Source organism: Stenella coeruleoalba (assembly GCF_951394435.1).
Source record: "Stenella coeruleoalba genome assembly, chromosome: 16".
NCBI lineage: Eukaryota > Metazoa > Chordata > Mammalia > Artiodactyla > Delphinidae > Stenella > Stenella coeruleoalba.
This window is the reverse complement of record NC_137162.1, coordinates 26,192,602-26,208,449: the sequence shown is the minus strand read 5'-3', so window position 1 is coordinate 26,208,449 and position 15,848 is coordinate 26,192,602. Positions and strand designations below refer to the sequence as shown.

Here is a 15,848-nt window from a genome sequence, read left to right as displayed (position 1 = left end):
CCCCTGAGAGGCTGGGGCTTGGCCAGCAGAATTCAGACCTAATTTAATGGATGCTGGATTAGCGGTTTTTCAGGACATGGCTATGTAATAATGTATGTACTGTGACTTGATACATTTTGATACATTTGAAGCAGGTAAATGAACATTGTCATGTAGGAGAGGGGCCTTTGGTGGCCCAAATGCTTCTTGAGCATGGGGTGGTTAGTCTTTGTGGCAGATGAAAGTCCCTTCCCATCCTTGCTTTTTATCCCCATCTCTTCTCGAAGCTGAATGCAGTAGAAATCAGCACTTCCCTTAGTAACATTAATATTGCCAAGGGACTTTAGCCAGGTAGGATTTGGTATCCTGTGTGTCAAATATTATGGGAAATAAAGTATGCCCTGGTAAAATTCTTTCTCTATATTTTTAATGCCTCTATCTTACCTAGGTCTTAGGGAACTAATTCTCATGGGCCAAGGGTTAAAGCAAGGAACGGAAGGTTAGGGTGTGGGTTCCCAAAGCCAAATGACTTAATGTACCAAAGCAGTAGTTTCTCTACTGTGTTCAGTGGGCTTGAAATTGATGGAAGTGTGATCTGTCTCTGCACGCCTGCTTCAACTGAAGATTTCTTTCTTTCTTTTTTAATAAATCTATTTATTTATTTATGGCTGCGTTGGGTCTTCGTTGCTGTGTGCGGGCTTTCTCTAGTTGTGGCAAGCTGGGGCTACTCTTCGTTGCAGTGTGCGGGCTTCTCATTGCGGTGGCTTCTCTTGTTGCAGAGCACGGGCTCTAGGCCTGCGGGCTTCAGTAGTTGTGGCATGTGGGCTCAGTAGTTGTGGCTCGCGTGATCTGGAGTGCAGGCTCAGTAGTTGTGGCACACGGGCTTAGTTGATCCACAGCAGGTGGCATCTCCCTGGACCAGGGGTCAAACCTGTGTCCCCTGCATTGGTAGGTGGATTCTTTTTTTTTTTTAATTACTTTATTTTTAAAATTTATTTATTTATTTTTGGCTGTGTTGGGTCTTTGTTGCTGCGCACGGGCTTTCTCAAGTTGAGGCGAGTGGGGCTACTCTTCATTGTGGTGCGCAGGCTTCTCACTGCGGTGGCTTCTCTTGTTGCAGAGCACAGGCTCTAAGCGCATGGGCTTCAGTAGTTGTGGCACACGGGCTCAGTAGTTGTGGCTCGTGGGCTCTAGAGCGCAGGCTCAGTAGTTGTGGCGCACAGGCTTAACTGCTCCGCAGCATGTGGGATCTTCCCGGACCAGGGCTCGAACCCATGTCCCCTGCATTGGCAGGTGGATTCTTAACCACTGCGCCACCAGGGAAGCCCCTGGCAGGTGGATTCTTAACCATTGCGCCACCAGGGAAGTCCTGAACTGAAGATTTCAAAAGAACAAGTTCCAGTAACAAATTCTTTCTACTATTGGTTAGAAGGGCCCAGGGAGAGAAGAAATGGACTCCCCATGCCAGTCTAGCCTTTCCACAACTCTTGAGGGGAAAGGGCGTTTCTGAATTCAGGTCCACATTCATAGGTGGACATTCCCTTAAACATAATCTCAGTATCTTCAGACCTCAGTCTTAGAAGGCAGGGCCTGCTATTGGGCTGCATCTTGTGAATGCCATTCTTGGTGTGAACTAGGCTGAGATTTGTATATTAAGATTCAATACTTAAATGTTTTCATTATCATATAGTAAAATTGACTTTTTTTTAGTATACAGTTCTGTGAATTTTAACACACACATAGATCCATGTAACCACTGTGGCAATTGGAATACAGAACAGTCTCACCTCCCCAGAAAACTCCCTCTATTATCCCTTTGTGGTCACACCATCCCTCTACCCCTAACTCCCGTCAACCACTGATCTATTCTCTCACCATAGTTTTATCAAGAAGGTCATATAAATGGAATCATACAGTATGTAACCTTCTGAGACTGATTTGTTTCACTCAGCATGATGCCTTTGAGATTCATCTAAACTGCTGCCTAGATCAATAGTTTGTTCCCTTTTTATTGCCAGGTAGTATTCCATTGCATGTCTGTACCACAGTTTGCTTATCCATCCACTAGCTGAAGGACGTTTGGCTTCTCCATTTTGGGGCCATTATGAATAGAGCTGCTACAGACATTTGTGTACAGGTTTTTGTGTTAAGAACATTGGTTTTCATCTTTCTGGGATAAACACCCAGGAGTGGGATTTCTGGGTCAAAGAGTAAATGTATGTTTAGCTTTTTAAGAAACTGCCAAACTGTTTTCCAGAGTCCTGTACCACATTACATTCCCACCAGAAATGAGAATTCTAGTTTCTCCACATCCTCTCCAGTGCTTGGTATTTTCAGTACTTTTATTTAAGCCATCCTAGTAGGTAGGTAGTGGTACCTCAAGGTGTGTGGTTTTTTTTTTTTTGCGATACGCAGGCCTCTCACTGTTGTGGCCTCTCCCGTTGCGGAGCACAGTCTCCGGACGCGCAGGCTCAGCAGCCATGGCTCACAGGCCCAGCCACTCCGCGGCATGTGGGATCCTCCCGGACTGGGGCACGAACCCGTGTCCCCTGCATCGGCAGGCGGACTCTCAACCACTGCGCCACCAGGGAAGCCCTCAAGGTGGTTTAAATTTGCATTTGCCTAATGGCCAGTGACATCGAACACCATTTGGTGATGCATCTGTTCAAGTCTTTTGCCCATTTTTTTAATGGAGTTGTTTGTTTTCCTACTGTTGAGTTTAGAAACTTAAAGAAGTGTATTCTGGATTCAAGTCCTTTCTTACAATCACAATTATAATTATACAATTATTGCTTGTTTTTTCAGTAGCTTGTTTTTTCAGTCTCTTAACATTATCTCTCTAGAGATAGACATCTCTCTAGTATGTCTCTAGAGCAGACATTTTTATTTTTGATGAGGTCCAGTGTACCAGTTTTTTTCTTTTGTGCACTGTGCTTTTGGTGTCATATCTAAGTACTCTTTGCCTAATCGCAGGTCACAAAGATTTATCCTATATTTTCTTCTAAAAGCTATGCAGATTTATGCTTTTCATTTACATCTATGATCTATTTTTAGTTAATTTTCATGTAACATGTGAGGTTTAGATGAAAGTAGGGGGTTTTTTTTGGCATATGGATGTTCAGTTGTCCCAACAGCATTTGTTGAAATTAATGCCTTTTTCAATACCAAATTCTCCTTAGGACTGTATCTTCTTTAGGATTGAAGGAGTTACAGAGAATTCTCTTGAGTTCCTCCTTGCTTTCCAGCAATCACCTTCGTTCCTATTCCTTGTTTCTTTCTGGGTCTTTCTGATTTGGGTGTTTTTTTTTTTTTTTTTTTTTTTTTGCGGTACGCGGGCCTCTCACTGTTGTGGCCTCTCCCGTTGCGGGGCACAAGCTCCGGACGCGCAGGCTCAGCGGCCATGGCTCACGGGCCCAGCTGCTCTGCGGCATGTGGGATCTTCCCAGACCAGGGCACGAACCCGTGTCCCCTGCATCGGCAGGCGGACTCTCAACCACTGCGCCACCAGGGAAGCCCTGGGGTTTGTTTTTAATGCATTGTAATGGAACACTCATTATTTGTAAGTTGATTGAGCATAAAGTTTTCCATTATAAAGTGGCCATCCATTGCAAGGAGGCATGTGGGCTGTAAAAAACATTAACTGTGCATTCTGGGCTGGAATGCAACTTTACCAGAATAATACAGCTTTTGTATTGTGTGCGGTTGGGATAAAATGAGAGACAGAGAGAGACAGATATTGTTTGGGAAACAGGTGTTGGCTGAACCCGGGTTCTGTCCCATGTTTTCTAAAGTTGTTTCCCAACCCTTTCAGGATTGCTCCTCTAGATTCAGCTGTTTTGAAGGTTCTCTGGGCACCTTTCAGAGCAAATAACATATGACTTCTCAGAGTACTGCTGCTCCTATAAACTTTATTTGTTCATTCTCCAGCTTACAGTCATGTGTTTACAGGCAGCAGTGGCAGTGGTTAGAGTACTTGTCCTGGCCCTTACTGGTTATATTTTTGATGCCTTTGTTTCCCCATCAGTAAGATGGGAAATGTCTCTTATCATAACGTTCTTGAGCTTGTTAACACAAAGGGTGTCTGAGGCTGAATAAGATTCTTCAGACTTAATTGTCACTAAGAATTTGTGATATGCTGCTGTAAAAAAGCATTTCCAGCTTCTGGATAAATGTAAATAAATAGGATTCTGTACACTTAAGGAACAGAGAGAGTTGCTTACTAGTCCCGTAATTGATATTCTTTAGGGATTCTCTTACTCTTCTCCAAAAGCTTTGGCTATTAACCCTTCAGTCTTTTCCATCATCTGTAGACTTTGTTAATGTCAGTTCAGAATTTAGTTCTTTTTTATTTCCTTTTACTTCCCTTCAGGGCCCCTAGAGGAGACCTGACAGGGTGGTAATTGGTGATAAACCTATAATTGTCTTCTTGCTGCCATGGAACAGTGAAATATTTTACTAGACTATGAGGGGAATTTGGATTGAAAAAGTTGCTCCAAGTGTAATGACTGCATAAAGCTGGGGTGAATGTCCTGTTTTAAAGTATAGCAACAGAAGTTTTTAATTTCTCCTGGGCTTTCAAATTGCCTGCTTAAGTTTGGTCTTGGTCTTTTTTTTTTTTTTAATTTATTTATTATTTATTTTTGGCTGCATTGGGCCTTTGTTGCTGCGCGGCTTTCTCTAGTTGCATCAAGTGGGGGCTACTCTTCATTGTGCAGCTCGGGCTCCAGGTGCACGGGCTTCAGTACTTGTGGCTCGTGGGCTCCAGAGCGCAGGCTCAGTAATTGTGGCACATGGGCCCAGTTGCTTCGTGGCACGTGGGACCCTCCCGGACCAGGGCTCGAACCCGTGTCCCCTGCATTGGTAGGCTGACTCCTAACCACTGCACCACCAGGGAAGCCCCCTGGTCTTGGTCTTATACAATGAATGCAGAAAACGGCAAGGTAGAATAAAGAAACACAGCAGCTCTGGTTTGCCTGTATGTTACAGCCTAATTGCTTTCCTTTCAATATGTGCCAGTTTCCTCTAGAAGGAAGAGAACTGGTGTTTAGAGTTGATACGCATCAAACTTGTGCTCTCAGTAAGACAGATGGATCAGTCTATCCTCGGGCCTCTGCGATATGTTTCAGGTCCCTATGGGCCTCATTTAGCCCTGCCAGCCTTGTTAAAGGGGCCTCATTCTTCCCTCTTGGATTAGGAAGGAACGTGGGCAAACCTGAAGATTAATTTGTATGGCAGTACTAAAGTCAGGAACTAACAGTGTTTAGTCATTGGCTAGGAAGAGGATGGGTGCAGAAGAAACTTTAATTCTAGCATAGTTAAGTCTTAAATTTCTATTTGCCGTCCATGTCATGTAGTTAATATATCTAATAGTAAACCCATAGCAATAGCATAGTATAATATTTAAGAACATAATCCAGAACAGACCCAGATTTAAATTCTACCTCTTCCACTTACTGCATGACCTTGGGCAAGTCACTTAACCTCATAGAGCCTTGGTGTTCTTATCTATAAAATGGGAACAGTAATACTATTTCTCAGGGTTACTGGGAAGATAAAGTAAATAACCTACATATGATAATTAGTTTAGTATGTAGCTGTTGCTGATGTCAGAGGCCAATTAAGGTTGTTGTCCTGAGCAATGGAATGGGATTCTTCTTGTAGGGTGGTAGATAGCAGCTCCTAGCAGCAAGCTAAACTGGCTGTTTAGCAGAAATGCCCAAGGTGGGAAGCTCATTTCTCTTCCAATCAGGATTATGTATCATATTGGAGAAAGTCATGCAGTAAACAAACTATTTTCCCACGTGTATGCTGCCTTTAAGTCCCTGTCTTATCTTCTGAAAGTGTAGGCTAAATCTGATACCAGGCAGACTAGGGTGGTCCTACTCAACAAGGAGGAGATTATAAAAGTGAGGATTTCAGGGCTTCCCTGGTGGCGCAGTGGTTGAGTCCGCCTGCCAGTGCAGGGGACACAGGTTCGTGCCCTGGTCCAGGAAGATCCCACATGCCGCGGAGCGGCTAGGCCCGTGAGCCATGGCCGCTGAGCCTGCGCATCCGGAGCCTGTGCTCCGCAACGGGGGAGGCCACAACAGTGAGAGGCCCGCGTACCACACACACACAAAAAAGTGAGGATTTCAGGAGCAGCCTGAAAGCAGCCTGCTATGGGCTGTATATGATATCAGAGATTTCAGTCTGAAAAAAATACATCTTCTTTCTATCGTCTCTCTTAGGAGAGACAGACCTGCTATAGGGACAAAGGTAGCCCAGGTCCTGAAAAGGTGTTTGAGCCAGAGAACATATGTAAATGCCAAAAACCCTTTTCTTTCTGGTCATCTTGAACATTTGGGGGCCAGATGTCTACGGAGGAGGAGAGGAGTTTTTATGTCATCTCTGGCTTAGGTTGGGACCTCATGAACATGACCTTCTACAAATTACTTATCTAAGACAGCTCGGGGAAGATATAAAATTATGATTTCTAATCCTTGGGATTTTCAGACTTTCAGTAAAACCCCAAGATGTGTAAGTTCAGGATTTGCTTATGTTTAATTAGAGTAAGAGTTAAGGTTTGGTTTTTTAATTCATAAAAACAGGTTGGGTTGGCCTTTGAGGGAGAAATAAGCCTGAAAAATGAATACTTCTCAAAGGGTATTTAAAGGACCAAGTGTTAGAAAATAATTTGCCTTTCTTGGTGTAAGGTTGTTTGTATCATTATCTTCTACTGCAGGCCCTAGGTGGACCCATGAACTCACCTTGTACCTGGGTGTGGTAGTGATTAAGTTATCACCATACTTTGTTTCTTAAAGGGTCATAATATCAAAGATAATCCCCCTCCTCATCCCCACTGCAGTCTAAAGGCACTTTGAGAAACTAAGGATTTGTTTGAGAATAGGAAACAGATCTGGGAAACTATTGGGTGATAGCTGAAAAAAGAGGATCCGCTGTCAGGAGCTTAGACAAACAAACTGGGCTTGCTTTTCCCCCAGGCTACCTTTGTAACAGACTGTCTGCATTCATGCTTATTTACTCCCAAACTGTACTTTGCGTTTAAAATAAATTTTGGAGATCTAAAGGGAGCCTTAAAGAATTTCATTAAACTGTGTACTACCACCACCATCTTCTTCCCCAGGAAAACCCTGTGGATAAGGAAACTATGGCCCAAAGAAGGGGAGTGTTTGCCCAAGGTCGCATAATTAGTGACAGACCAAGACTGGGCATAGTGCATTTCTTTTTTTCATTTCTCCTGTTGTATAAGGCAGGGTTGCAAAGGCTTGTCTGGGTTTAACCCTTAAGCCTGGACTAGATAATTTTCTGAGAGCTGCCCTTTGGCAGCCATCTCTCAAGCCAGTTCATGAAATCAAGCCTAAATCCCCACCTGACCATTCAAGGCTGGAAATAAAGGTGTGGCAGATATTCCAGAGGCTTCTGGCTACACCAAAGTTTAGTTTGTCTCATCCTTTGGACCACTACTCCTGATGTCCTGTAGTGACCAAGAAGAGCACAGCTCTTTCCTATGGAACAGTATTTCAAAAATTCCATTTGCAGCTCATTCTCAATCTTACTTTGACTTTTACAAGAAGTATTCCTAGATACAGCATAGTCAGAGAAGTATGACTATGAGGACCTGGACTTCCCTGGCGGTCCAGTGGTTAAGGCTCTGAGCTTCCACTGCAGGGGATGCCGGTTCAATCCATGGTTGGGGAACTAGGGGGAATATGAGGACCAAACACTTTCTCCTAAAATGGAATGTGGAGGCGTAGACATAAAAGCCCAAAACCAAAGAGCTTTTTATGCTCAAATAATTCTGTACTGTGTCTCTGGATACAGTAATGTCAAGTGGGGTAAATGAACTAGACTTATATTTTTAACATGCTCTGATTTATTAGTCTGTTATACATGATTTACCTTGTGAATGATGATATTCTGTCTCCAGGAACATGAGCCAATATTTGCAGGATGAAGAGCTAGGATGGGAGCAGGCTGGTGACCCTCTAGAAAGCAAGAAGGGAGAAGTAGCCTCTGAGGGCAAAAGGGTCGAGACAAGCATTTCTGAAGCCAAATGGTGTTGAAATAATATACCACAGGACTTTTTCCTTGTCAGCGTAATCCAATTGAGAATGCCCAACCGCCCCTGATAAGAGTCACTCAGGAGTAAAGAGCTTGCTACCAGGGAAAGCAGCTTATGTGTGCATTTTGGCTCAGGAATGTGCCAGCCCAATGTTGGCCAAATGAGAAAAGGCTGCTGCAGGCTGGAGAACACAAGCCTCCTGGGAGGATGGTGACTGCTCCCCTGTATGCTGAGAAGAGATTGTTCCCTTTTGTCTAAGGGCAGCGCATGATGCCACATGTTGAGGCCTTTGACATAGATTGTCAGAGAAGGTGGCAGCCCTGATGTGAAAAAAGAAAACAGTGTCAGTATTCATCTCCTTTTGGACAGGTCACCTCATCATCTGAGAAGATAGGAGACTTGGGGGACATCTGCAGATTCTCAACCTGACTTTAGGCCAAAAGTCACTTGGAGACTTACCTGTCTTAATGTCACACTATAGGGAGTTGAGAGCCCTGTTCACTGATGTTGAGCAGAGTATGAGCAGAACAACACCAAGAAACCTCTGAAGAGCTTCACTTTGCTTTGTGTTGAAGTGACCTACAGCTTCTCCAGAAATAGTTTAATAAGTCTTGTTGTGATTATTCTTATTGGGCACTGACTAGCCAGAAGTTGGACCTGGACTTGATTTTAGCAGCAGGTGGCCTAGTCCTAGAAGGATCCCAAGTGTTCTTTCTCCGGTGGGAGTTGGATTTCCTCTCCTTCTTGTACCCATTCCTTTTTTTCACTTCCCATCTTAGAACATGAATCAGTCACCTTCAGAGCACCCCTCTACCTGATCTGCACTCTCTGTTTACTGAACTGTTTGTGCCTTGAGGTTGACAGCCTTCCAGGGCGGGAATTTTGGCTGCTTGGCAGGGGTGTCAGATGTCTCCTTGGTTGTGAAATTACTCAGCCTGCTCACTATGAGCAGCATCATGGCATCTTTTCCCTGAAGGACTCAGGCAACTCTTCTTACTCTTCCAAAGAAGATCTAGACAGTTGAATCTCTGTCCCCAGGCAGGCTAAGCCAGGAGGTAGAACACCAGAAATTTTTCTTTTCTGGATTCGTAGGAAGAAGTAGAGTTGAATCTGCAGTTGAACCTAGAGGGCAAAACTCCAGTTCTGCCTAGACCAAATTCTCTTGGGAAAGTTAATTTTATATACCATCATCCTCTTTTTTTAGAGGGGTAGGGGAGTGAGGGTGAAAGTGAAGGTTCCTGGTGGGCTCATTAAAAAGTCCAGCCCTTGGGCTTCCCTGGTTGCGCAGCAGTTAAGAATCTGCCTGCCAATGCAGGGGACACAGGTTCAAGCCCTGGTCCGGGAAGATCCCACATGCCGCAGAACAGCTAAGCTCGTGCGCCACAACTACTGAGCCTGTGCTCTAGAGCCCGCGAGCTACAACTACTGAGCCCATGTGCCACAACTACTGAAGCCCGCGTGCCTAGAGCCCATGCTCCGCAACAAGAGAAGCCACCGCAATGAGAAGCCCGTGCACCGCAACGAAGAGTAGCCCCCGCACACTGCAACGAAGAGTAGCTCCTGCTTGCTGCAACTAGAGAAAAGCCCACCTGCAGCAACAAAGACCAAACGCAGCCAAAAATAAATAAATAAAATAAATGAATTGAAAAAAAAAAAGTCCAGCCCTTCTAGTTTTCCATCACTAAGTTTCCATAAAGCATTGACTCACAGAATGGAAGTGCTGGAATGAATGTATTTTAACAGTCAGATTCCAACTATCTAATTTGACAGATGAGCTTGGGTATCATATGCCTGGTTATTAGTAGGAGTGAGACTAATGATTCCTTGTCCATTGACTGGATTGTATATTACGCGAGGGTCACATCCAGAGCATCCAGAGAGTTTTCTGTGGGACTTTGTCCAAGCGTCTGTATGGTATCACTCCTGCTCCCTCCAAGTCTCTCAATGCCATGTTGAACTCTTTCCTCTTAAGCAGAAGGTTAGGGGCTTCCCTGGTGGCACAGTGGTTAAGAATCCGCCTGCCAATGCAGGGGACACGGGTTCGAACCCTGGTCCGGGGAGATGCCACATGCTGTGGAGTAACTAAGCCCGTGTGCCACAACTACTGAGCCTGCGCTCCAGTGCCACAACTACTGAACCCTGCGCGCCTAGAGCCAGTGCTCCGCAACAAGAGAAGCCACTGCAATAAGCCCACGCACCACAACAAAGAGTATCCCCGGCTCACTGCAACTAGAGAAAACCCACGTGCAACAACGAAGACCCAACGCAGCCAAAAATAAATAAATTTATTAAAAAAAAAAAAAGAAAAATCTTCAGTTGAAGCAGCCCTGCAGAGACAGATCAAACTTCCATCAATTTCAAGCCCACTGAACACAGCAGAGAAACTACTGCTTTGGTACATTAAGTCATTTGGCTTTGAGAGCCCACACCCTATATGTGTGTTAAAATTTATAGGACTCAAAAAGAGGCAGAATGCACTTGGCCCTGGAAGTGTCAAATGGTGGGTGTAAAATTGACCTAGTCTTTGACTATGAAACAAGTATAGGTAAAGCAACTGGGTGAATGCTCAGAAAATCTGTTCCCTATCCCACCTCGCAAAGATTTGTCTTCCATCTAACACTTTCATATCTCAAATATACCAAACATGACTGTTTTTTAAATGACAGACCAAATCATATGTAATACAGTTGTGTTCCTAAAGCAGCAAGACTAGATGACTTTAGTTTTTTCGATGTGCTTTTTAAAGGTATTTTATTTCAGCTTTCCCAAATATATCTATTCCTTACATATCAACCCTTTACCATCTTGAACACACACAAAGGTTTTTCTCTAGGTTTTTTCTGCAGATTGTACATCTCTAGGTGGGGGTAGTGGGGGATGAGAAGCAGGTTTTATACAGCTGATGTGATCACTGTACAGACAAGCTTGGAAAATGCTACTCAATCTGCCAATTAATTAAAGCATTAATCTGAGGAACAGCGGGGCCAGGGAATGTTTACCCAAAGAGGAGGGTGGTAAGAATTGAGTGGGAAGCTCCCTACATTTGCATGAAAATGAAGGTGCTTAGGAAACCCAGCTTCCTTTTGTCTCTAAAGGTGGGGCAGCCCATATCCAGTCCCTGAGTCTTTCTGGCCTATTTAGGAAGCCTTTTAGGGAGCTAGTGTCTGAGATATGAAAGCACAGCAGAAAAACAAAACTTAAACCCTGGGCATAGTAGGGTACAGAGCAAGTCCAGTATAAAGTAGCTTCTTAGACCTGGAATGAAACCTTCTAAATTTAGGAGTATGTGCTGATAATTAAGTAGAATAGATATAATGGTTTTACAAGTTTTAGAACCATATGTATAGACTGGGTTCAAATCCCAGCTCTGCTTCTTGTTAGCTGTGTGATTTGGGGCCAATCATGTGTCTTATCTGAGCCTTATTTTTCTCATCTGTAAAATAAAGATTATGAATTGCCTCTTCATCTCAAGGCAGTTAGCCCTCTGCTTACTGTAGACAGAAAGGAGGCTAGAGAGTGGTTAGGAGCTTTGCAAGATTATAAACTGCCTCCAACACAGCCTTTTGTTCTTTTTGAGCTTATTTTTCAGCAAGGGACTATAAACCTCAAGTTTCCCCCTCAACTTCCTGGAATGTGTTGCATTCTTTATCTCTAAGAAAAGTGACCTTAACTATAACAACAAAAGACCTAAGACAGCAAGCAGCTCATCCTGGGATCTCTTTGGCCACGTTGGCTGTACTCAAGATGTTTCCCTGTGCACCCCTAGGGAGGGTGGTGAAATGGACATGGATAATTGACCCAGCAATATTTGATGATATTAAAGAATTACTGTTAATTTTTAAATTGTGGTTTAAAAATATGTATACATACATAAGTATATTAAAAGCATAAAATTTACCATCTTAACCATTTTGTTGTTAATTTTTAAGCATAGTAATGATACTGTGTTTTTTTAAGCTTTTTCATCTTTTAGAGGTACAAACTAAAAATTTTGCAGATAAAATGACATAGTGTTTGGGGTTTGATTCAGGATAATCCAGAGGGAGGAAGATTGTCCCAGCAACTAAGAACTCTAGCCTCATGGCACAGTTAAGAAGGGCCTTTTTCTAGGGTTTAGCTTTTTGTAAGATGGCTCTTTATTCTCATTTCTTTTCTTGCAGAACTCTCAGAAATTGAGCCCAATGTGTTCCTTCGTCCATTTCTGGAAGTAATTCGCTCTGAAGATACCACTGGCCCTATCACTGGACTAGCACTCACCTCTGTCAACAAGTTCCTGTCCTATGCGCTCATAGGTAAGAGCTCAGACTTTGTTGGATGACCACAGCTCTTCATTTCTTGCCTCTCCTGGAGTGGTCAGGCTTTAGGCAATGAGCTGGTGATACTGGAAGGTTTTTCCCAGCCATCCGTTTCCTTGTAGAAGAGAAATAGGATTGTTTATTGGTTACTCATCACACTAATTGACTCAGGTTGTGCAGAGTGGGGAATGAGAGGTTTCCTTGGGACTCTGATTTCTTTGTGCTCTGGAGGCAGTTAAGGGTATAGTGCCCTTGAAGGTTTGATTTATTTTGGTTTATTTTTTAAGTTATTTTTCAAATATAATGCATGCTCATTTTAAGAAGATAAACAATAAAGAGGTGTCTAAAAGAAAAGTTAATGGTCTCTCTCAATGTTTCTCCTCCTTCTTTAGGTAAATAATATTAACAGGCAGGTTTGAATCTTCCTATACCTTTTTCTACATGTGTATAAATATATATAAAGTTTCACCTCTTTTAAAAAAGAAATAAAAATAGGATTATGTGCTACATATTTTCTCATTTAATAGTATTAACTTAGGTGTACATGATATAATTATCCATCTGATTTATTCTTTTCCCTCCAGTTTTTTTGAGGTATATAACATTGTATCATTTTAAGGTTTACAGTGTAAAAGATTTGATAGATGCATATGTCGCAAGATGATAAACATAATAAGTTTAGTTAAATCCATTGCCTCACATAGAAACAAACTTTTCTGTGTGTGTGATGAGAACTTTTAAGATCTCTCTTAGCAACTTTCAGACATACAATACAGTATTGTTAACTGCAGTCATTATGCTGTACACTACATCCCCAGAACTTATTAATCTTATAACTGGAAGTTTGTATGTTCTTTTTTTACTGTGATAAAATATACATAATATAAAATTTGCCATTTTAATAATTTTAAAGTATATAATTCAGTGACATTAATTACATTCACAGTGTTGTGCAACTATTACCACCATCTATTTCTCAAACTTGTTCATCACGCCAAAAAAGAAATTCTAATCATTAAGCAATAATACACCATTTCCCCTGCCCCTCAGTCCCTGGTAAGACTTTTTTTTTTCTTTTTGGTAGCTGTATGATTTCCATAGTATAGATATAATACAGTTCACTCAATCATTCTCTTATTGAGTAATATTTAATATTTAGGTTGTTTCTTATTTTAAGCCATTATTATTTTTAAAATAAATAAATTTATTTATTTATTTTTGGCTGCGTTGGGTCTTTGCTGTGTGTGGGCTTTCTCTAGTTGCAGCGGGCGGCGGCTACTCTTCGTTTCAGTGCGCGGGTTCCTCATTGCGGTGCGCGGGCTTCACATTGCGGTGGCTTCTCTTGTTGCGGAGCACAGGTACTAGGCGCGCGGGCTTCAGTAGCTGTGGCTCGAAGGCTGTAGAGCGCAGGCTCAGTAGTTGTGGCGTGCGGGCTTAGTTGCTCCGTGGCATGTGGGATCTTCCCGGACCAGGGCTCAAACCCGTGTCTCTTGCATTGACAGGAGGATTCTTAACCACTGTGCTACTAGGGAAACCCCAAGCCATTATTAATAATGCTGAAATAAGCAACCTTGTTCATATGTCTTTATTATTCATTTTCCTTTTGTATGACAGATTCCTGAACTTGAAATTTCTGGTTTAAAGGCCATGTGCAAATTACATTTTTATATGTACTACCAGTTTGCTTTCCCAAAAGATTAAAATCATTTGCACGTCCAACAGTAAGGTTTGAGAGTTTCCATTTCCCCACTCTGTCACCAGCACTGATTATTATCGATATTCTTTATTTGTGCTAATTTGATGGGTGAAAACTGGTATTTTGTTGCTTTCATTTCCTTGAGGCTGAACATTTGAATTTATTCTCCTTTGCCTATTATTTTATTGAGTTGTTTTTGTTTTTCTTATCAGTTTGTAGGAGTTCTTTGTATAGTGTTTATTAACCTATTGTCTATCACAGTATTACAAATATTTTCTTCCAATCTAGTCCAGATATTTTATCTAGTCTGTTGTTTATCTCTGAATTTGTTTATGGTGTCTTTTTTGGATTCCTTTATAGTTGGTTTTGTCACTTAGAATACCGATTTTTTTCCCCTATTGTCTGCCCATGTGCAAGGGTGAGGAACATAGAACACGGGCAGCTGTCCTTGTTTCTAAGTAAGGAGATAGGAAAAGAGGAAGCTCAGGCTGTAGCTAGCAAGAAAGAAAATGACCTTCAGTTGAAGGCAAGAAAACCCTTTATCTTTTCTAGAAAGTTGGATTTGCTTAGTTGAAGCATTCAGGATTGGGAGCAGGTATCCTGGGTGCCAGCTAGGTTCTCTAGGTGCATGAGCTTCTCCAGGCACCCTAGTCCTAGCTTCATACTTCTCCTAAGCAAAAATCAGGCCCAGCTACTTACAGCCTTGCCCTGAGCACCACCTGCAGGTCATCTCTCTTCATGGCCTCCAGCAGCTGCCCTCGGTGCCGTTTCCCTCTGCTCTTTCGTCAGTGTTACTCTCTCCCCCTTCTGGGGTTGGCAGACAAGCTGGTCATTGGAGACCTCAGGCCAGCTGGTCACTGGAGTTTCCTGTGGTGGGAAAAGAGAGTGCTGGAGGTGGTGATTGCATTGGGCATGAGAATAGGAACGGGAAGGAGTGTATGGAAGCCAGAAGGTAAAGGAGATGAGATTGGCAGATTTCCCTGCAGTCTTCTCCAGGGTGGCCAGGAAAGGAGGAGATTCTAAAGAAGGGGTCCTGGGGAAGACAAGGTCTGTTAAGTGAGCCATCTTCTGTTTAGGCTGCCCTTCTGGAAGAAACTGCCCTCCACCTCTCAGCCCTGTGACCCAAGGCGTCTAGGGTTATTTTAGATCCTACTCCAAAGACCAGCCTTTTGTTTGGCCCCACACAGCTGCCAGATCAGGATTTGTGCCTCTGATTGCCTGGCTTATGAGGCCCTGCCTGTGGTTCTAAGGACCTGTCACTTGTACCTACCTTTTTAGAAAATTAACTTTGCTACTTCATTCAAGCTCAGAGGATAAGAGCTACAAAAAGATCAGTAGCGCTTAAACCACTTTACCTAGGGAGACTACTGAAAGAGGGGAAGAAATAGACCCCCAGAAGTTGGGAGCAAGGCTGCCATTCACTAGGAACTCTGAAACAGTACACAGCACTGAGAAGGTCCTGGATTTCCCGAACAAGGAAAGGTCCTTCTGTGGACCCTGGAGGCCGAATAAAGGACCCTGTCCAGCAGGGCTGTGAGAGAGGACTCAGGCAACAGCCTTGAGAGTATAGGACTTTCCGTGTTGATTGGGAGAAACATGGAGAGTTGGTGTGATAGAAGGAGCTGGGTCACCTCCTATACTGTAGATCATCATGAAATTGGCTTCCTTCTGCATGACCTCTAAAGTAGCCGCTCGTGATACTGAGTAGTGGCATGCAGTCAAAGAGAGCCTGACTAAGTGTCAGAGACTAACCAGGATGGAAGAGAAGAAAGAAAACAAATGAAAACCACTCACAATTGATAAAAGTTTTCTGGCT

At 43.0% G+C, this 15,848-nt stretch overlaps 1 protein-coding gene across 7 annotated transcripts in view; it reads left to right on the top strand.

Annotated features, from left to right (window-relative positions):
- Window positions 1-15,848, top strand: part of GBF1 (golgi brefeldin A resistant guanine nucleotide exchange factor 1) — a 122,191-nt gene that overhangs the window by 78,212 nt on the left and 28,131 nt on the right. For all 7 annotated transcript variants that reach the window (XM_079899562.1, XM_079899560.1, XM_079899561.1 and 4 more), the window contains one exon: window positions 12,202-12,333. In XM_079899562.1, coding sequence (XP_079755688.1) covers window positions 12,202-12,333 — 132 coding nt within the window. The remainder of the gene's footprint in view (window positions 1-12,201; window positions 12,334-15,848) is intronic.